The sequence below is a fragment of the Boleophthalmus pectinirostris genome, unplaced genomic scaffold, assembly GCF_026225935.1.
Source record: "Boleophthalmus pectinirostris isolate CB_2022bp ecotype Guang Dong unplaced genomic scaffold, ASM2622593v1 HiC_scaffold_22, whole genome shotgun sequence".
Classification (NCBI taxonomy): Eukaryota; Metazoa; Chordata; class Actinopteri; order Gobiiformes; family Gobiidae; genus Boleophthalmus; species Boleophthalmus pectinirostris.
In genome coordinates, this window is record NW_026571190.1 from 231185 (window position 1) to 237684 (window position 6500).

The window sequence follows — 6500 nt, forward strand, 5'->3', positions numbered from 1 at the left end:
AACAGTGTTTTCAGTTTGAGAGGAATACAGCCTAAATATAAATGGTTTATGTATTAAGCGTGAGTGTAAATGAAACAAAACACAACTCCAGTTATATTTCTGATGAAGAAACAGTACAACACAGATAAGAAAACAGACATTTCAAATGCAAGTCTGCCGAACTGGGGTTGTAACCGTGGGCACCAGTGACCGTGACGCGTAAGTATCAGTGGGTCATCTGCTTTGAGCACGTCTATCCACCACCATCACCTGATCGTCTCCTCTCCAGTGAAGCCCTCGGTTACCAGGGAGACACGTGACCAGCGGGTTCGTGTGGCGCGCTGTCCTGTCCCGCAAAGCCGTGGTGCAGCGGACTTGTGCTTGCGCACGGGTATATGCGTGTGGATTGATGCCCTCTCTGCTCACCATTACATTGTTCCTGCACTGCTGGCTGTAATTTTTAACTACACGAACTACAACAGACATACGTCCAGTTGTGACATGAAAGATGGAGCTCTCGGCGGCGGGGGATCGTATTTTCGCCGCTGAGGCGATCCTCAAACGGCGCGTCCGTAAGGTGAGCTCCGGAGCGGTGCAGTGACCTAAGGTTAGATCTGGATATACCTGTACCAGGGACTGATGCTGATAGGGGTCATCAGTCTGCAAAGGTGCACAGCCAGGGGCTCTGGCCTAGGTCTGCTCTGCTAGCTGCAGTTAGCTACACGCTAGAAACAGGGTCATAAAACAGGCACAAAGACGAGCTGTGCACTGAGAGGCCCGCGATAGACCGCTCCGTCCGCTCTGAAACCAAAATAAGATCATTTTCATTAACCTTATAGTGGCTACTCGCTGCTGTTAACAGGAAACACATTATATCATGTCCAGAAATGAAAGACTTATGCAGTATTGTAAGGAATTGTGCCGGGCAAATGGCAATAGCATGAGGACCCTGGTTTACATTATGTGACTTCTGTGTGCACGCCAGTTTAACAATAACTGTTCTGAGCCGAGACTGGGGCAGGTGGCTTTTACACATTGATGAAAAGTCTGTGTCGGTCATTATACAAAGAGCCCAGGGGAACTAAGGTACCAGTCAGCAGTGTAATAGTAACAAGTGGTAACAGTTGTGTTTTTTCCACAGGGAAGGCTGGAATACCTGGTCAAATGGAAGGGCTGGGCAATGAAGTAAGTGGTGACTTTGACTTGTCAAAATTTCAACACTCAAAATTGGGACTGGATTATGTTCTGTTATTAATGTTATTGTATTAATAACAGTGCATTACATTAGTTATATTATGTTATTATATTAATTAATAATTAATTAATTACTATTCACTAGGTCCATTCATTCACACCTCTTTCATGACTCACTTGTGAGTGATGATCTGATCTGATTTTCTGCTTTCTGGTAATGTTCCAACACAGTTATCTTAATTAATTAATTAATTAATCACTGCATTTATATAGCACCTTTCAGGATACCCAAAGCGCTTTACAGATCATTATTCATTCACTCAGCAGTGGTAAGCTACTACTGTAGCCACTAGGGATGGGCATTCGATGAAATTTTCTTAATCGATCGTCGAGAGAATTAACGATCGATTATCAATTAATCATTAACGTTTTTATATTAAAATGATCATCATTATTATTACTATCTGCACTCCTAATCTGCATAAATAAATTCAACTTTACAACAAATAAACCGTAACGACACTAGAGCCACATCAGCCCGTTTATTATAATGTGTTTAATTCAGTTTTGCGCAACTCTCACAGAAACGAAACTTAAAACCGCATCGCTAATTTGCATAAACTAAGAGAAGATAAAACTACAGCTCTTGTGTCGCTGATGCGGTCAATTTCTGTTGGATTAAAAGACATGACTCAGTGGAATACAGGTTAGTGTGACCAGATTTGCGTTTGTCAAAACCAGGACACCGTACGGGGGTGGGAGGTTGGGACTCGTCATCCACATTGCGCGACTCTCACCTGGTAAAGCTTTTTCCCACTGGACACCGAAACATATGTTCCTGCTTTGTACACTGTGCACATGGACTCCCACTTGTCCCGACCGGAACGGAAAGTGTGGAATTTCTTGTACAAGTCATCGTTAAATACGCATATGCACTTCGGTACGTTACAGGCGGACTGACTGTTTTTTGTTTGCTCGCTCCTGAGTGCAGAGAGCTACTTGTACGGATCTCTGTTTGGTCATGCTACGCACAGCAACCTGCATTCGGTTTGTCGATTAAAATTTACGTAATCGATGAAATTCTTAATGATCAATTATTGATTAATCGACTAATCATGCCCATCCCTAGTAGCCACAGCTGCCCTGGGGTAGACTGACAGAAGCAAGGCTGCCAATCTGCACCATCGGCCCCTCCGACCACCACCATCACTCACACACACCACTTTCATACTAGGCAATGTGGGTGAAGTGTCTTGCCTAAGGACACAACAACAGTTTTTGCAACTGGCGCCCCCCTGTGGCACCTGGAATTCCCAGCAGTCTCCCATCCAAGTACTACCCAAACCTGGCCCTGCTTAGCTTCTGAGATTTGACAGGATGAGGGTTTGACAAGCCGGTATGACCATCTTAATTTTGTCTTAACTAATTCCAATATACCTCCTTTACTGTTGGCTGGTATGAAATTGGTCTCAAATTGGGAACCCTGGGACATTTATTGGATAAATCTACTGAGCCAGGGACACAGGGCTCAAATCTGGGACTGGCTGGATCAGTAGGAATATTTGGTTACTCTATACTACACACAAATGATAGATTACTGACTTTCTTTACGTAATATTACATTTACTGTTAATATTTAAACAGCATTAAGTATCATTTGTGGCTTATCTTCACAGTGTGTTAACAGTATATGTAGTGAAGTGACTGTGCTTGTGTGCAGACACAGCACCTGGGAGCCAGAGGAGAACATCCTGGACGACAGACTCATCCTGGGCTTTGAACAGAAGTATGCCACATCACAGTCTTCTCCGTTCACCAAGCATTTCTCATAGACCTATTACTGATGTAATGTCACATACATGCATACCGTGTACAAATCAACCATTCGCTCTGTCCTCTGCTACTTCTTAGGGAACGTGAGCGGGATATGAATGGACCCAAGAAACGTGGCCCAAAACCCAAGAATATGGTTTTGAAGGTAATTATTGTTTCTTTGTAGTAATATTATCTAAATGTTGTTCTTAATCATTGGAGGTAATCATGCTGCACTGATTTACTTTGTGTGGTTAGACTCGTGCTCCGAAAGGAGAGGCCAGTGGGCGCTCCACCCCCCCCTCTGCACCCTCTGGGCCCACACCTTCTCCTAAACTGCACTCTCTGGCTGCTACTCACAAGCTGAAGAAGGACATCCATCGCTGCCACCGCATGTCCCGTCGCCCGCTGCCCTCCATGTCTCCTGCCCTGTCCTCCCCTGGGGGGGTCCGCTCACGCCCTCACGTCTCCCCCTTCTCTGAGACAGTGCGCATTCTCAACCGCAGAGTCAAGCCACGTGAGATCAAGAGGGGCCGCATCATTCTCAACCTGAAGGTCATTGATAAGGCAGGCCGGGGCAGTGGAGCCCCAGGCTCCAGGGGCATTTCCACTGGACGCCACAACATTCCGTCACGCAATCGCATCATCAAGAAAGGAGATGCTCCCTATAAGCCTTTCCAGTCTCCCTTTAAAATGCTCGGCTTCCCCATGTATGGGAAGCCTTTTGGGCTGCAGTGTGGAGGTCCTTTCCCATCTCAGCTAGCGCCCTTCTCCTGCTCCACTACTCCAAGCCTGGCCGCTCCCAGCCAGGCCACTCCCAGCCTGGCCGCTCCCAGCCAGGCCACTCCCAGCATGGCCGCTCCAAGCCAGGCCACTCCCAGCCAGGCCACTCCCAGCCAGGCCTCGTTACAAGGAGTATCTCAGAAGCAGGTTTCCCCAGCACAGTGCTCTGAGGACCAGGCAGACCATGGTCTCTTGTCAGCAGGACTTGTCCCAGCTGAGGGAGCTACATCAGAGCAGGTGTGTGAAGGCCCACCAAAGGGTGCTTCTGGATGGCACCCTCAATTGGCTCCAGGCTGCAAAGATGTAGTGGTAACAGATGTGACCACTAATTTGGTCACAGTTACCATTAAAGAGTTCCCCTCCCCCTCCGACAGCCCTGACAGCAGTGCTGACACCCCCCAGCCCAAGCAATAGAACTGAAGGATCACTCCGAATGTCCACACCATGAAGTCCTTTAACTTAATGTTATTGTTGTGTTGTGTCTGGACTCAGATAGAACAAAGCAACAACAGAAAGTCAGATGTAAACCTAAAATATGCCTTAAGGCTGCACAATGTGATGAGAATATCTATTTTTGTCTAAAACATTATTACATTATTACCAGGACAACCATGTCACAGAGGCTTAAAGATCCTCTATTACACATACCTGACTCATGTGAGCTTTAAGCCACGTCAGAATTCTGCTACCTCAAAAACAGACCTGGTGTTGTGTTTTGTTTCATTCACATATGTTTGATTAATCCTTTATTATTAGTCTGTCTACATCTCTAAAGCTCAATATGCTCTGTTCCACCTTGTGATGTCATGTAGTGGTAGTTTAAGTTAACATCCCCTTTTACCATTTATTCAGCAGAGATTGGCAAGTCCAGGGCTGAAATCATGCAAGTTATTCTAGTGATGGTACAATTCCTGTATTACCACATTACATCATAAGTTGGAACAGAGTGTTTTACAACTGAAGAAAGACCTCAGCCTAAATATGCGGGGTTTGTGTGTTAAACATGTGAATGAAACATACCAACAACTCCAAGTCTGTTTTTGATGAGAAAACAACCTTATAACAGATCAGAAAATAGTGTAGTATGGGCCCTTTAACTGTGGTCTGATTGACAACACGAGTCTGGAGCCGTTCACTCTTTAGGACTCTAGCTTTAGAGAATGCACCTTGGCAGAAGCTATGTTTGTCCATTTCAAATATGACTACAATTGTGGGAAGGTTATTCACATCAAAAAATATTGAAATAATGTACCCAACTCATGAGAATATGTTTGGTGCCTGGATATTTGTGTTTTGAATTGAATGGATATGGTCATGTTGTGTCTTTGCTGTTAAATGCAGCCTGTGTTGTCAATAAGAATGTTGTTTTTGGCCACAGCGACTCAGCAAGATAGACTGATGCACTGACATTTCGATAATGAATTTGTTTTTGAAGATTTTTTATATATTTTGAGGCTACTCTCTGATATGAATGTCCAGCTGAGTGCGCACACCAACTGTTTACAGAAATGTGTTAGCTGATATGAATACCCAACATCTCGGGTTTGACATTAATGTAAACCAAAAGTGTAGATAGGTGGTACCCCAGAAGAGTAGATGATCTGATTGATTTTTCCAAGTGCCAACCAGACCAGTGACAGTAAAGCTAACAACAACTAGCATGCTAATTTGCAATTCTTTATGATCAGACAATAAAATGCATTATTATTAGATGTAGACAGTACTTATTTTGACCTCAAGAGCTGCTTTTACAATATATCTGTATTGGGGCAAGACACATTTTGGTCAAATACCTAATACAATCTGGTGCAGGGTCTTTAAGCAAATATTTCAACAACAGAAGAGCTTGTTTACTGCACTCTGAGAAACACAGCTATAGATTTATATCAGATCAGTTGTAATTGTCTACCAACACCTGCCACAGTGACCAGTCACCAGTGATCTGAAGAATTAATGTCAGGCCCTGATTGGTTATTCATAATTGGTATTTGAATAATGAATATGCAGCAGCTGATGTAGTGTGTATTGTACAAACTGCAGTGCTTTGTGTGTGTTTCATGTGGCTTTCATTTTAATGCTTTTAAGAAATACATGACATCAAAATGTCTCGTATTTGACATCAAATAAAAACAATGAAAATAGTGTTTTTGTAAAGTGCGTTCTAAACCAATGCAACAGTGAAAGATAGAGGTGGGGCTCAGGATGCAGATATCAGCCTTTACAGCACTGATGGACCACTCTTTATTTGATTATAGACAACAAATGCTAAATCCAATGATTGGTAGGTTGGCAGTTCAAATCCCTCTTTCGACATAAAAACATAATTGTTGAAGAGGTCAGATCCACTGACCCACAGGTTGGCGCTGTGATACCAGCTCCCACACATGAATGATGTCATTGTGTCCTTGGGCAAGACACTTAACTCACCTCACTCTAGTGTCTGCTGTTGTGGAAATTATTTGTAAAATAATACCAAAACATAAATGAGGACTGTCTAGGTTGGTTTATTACGTTTGCACCGGCAACGTATGGTCTCACTACTGACGGGCAGAGTTTCTGACTGCAGTGAGACCAGAGCAGTGGGATCACAACACTTAAATACTTTCTGAGGTTCAAGCCCTTCCCAAGAACAGTTTGCATTTAGGTCAGTCTGACAGGCCATTTGGCTTATGTACCTTTACATTAGCCTCTGAGTACAAGAGAAGATGATCAACATTTAACGTGATATAACC

General features: G+C 43.8%; 1 protein-coding gene across 2 annotated transcripts; it reads left to right on the forward strand.

Annotated features, from left to right (window-relative positions):
* The first annotated feature begins 265 nt into the window (after positions 1 to 265).
* cbx6a (chromobox homolog 6a) lies at positions 266 to 5910 on the forward strand. 2 transcript variants are annotated; one of them, XM_020933676.2, is made up of 5 exons: positions 266 to 556; positions 1121 to 1164; positions 2894 to 2959; positions 3085 to 3151; positions 3244 to 5910. In XM_020933676.2, the coding sequence occupies exons 1-5, from the start codon at positions 488 to 490 to the stop codon at positions 4180 to 4182; spliced, it is 1185 nt and encodes a 394-aa protein (XP_020789335.2). In that variant the 5' UTR covers positions 266 to 487; the 3' UTR covers positions 4183 to 5910. The 2 variants fall into 2 exon arrangements, with proteins under 2 accessions (XP_020789335.2, XP_055014596.1); XM_055158621.1 differs by lacking the exons at positions 266 to 556; positions 1121 to 1164 and adding an exon at positions 1179 to 2113.
* The last annotated feature ends 590 nt before the right edge of the window (positions 5911 to 6500 follow it).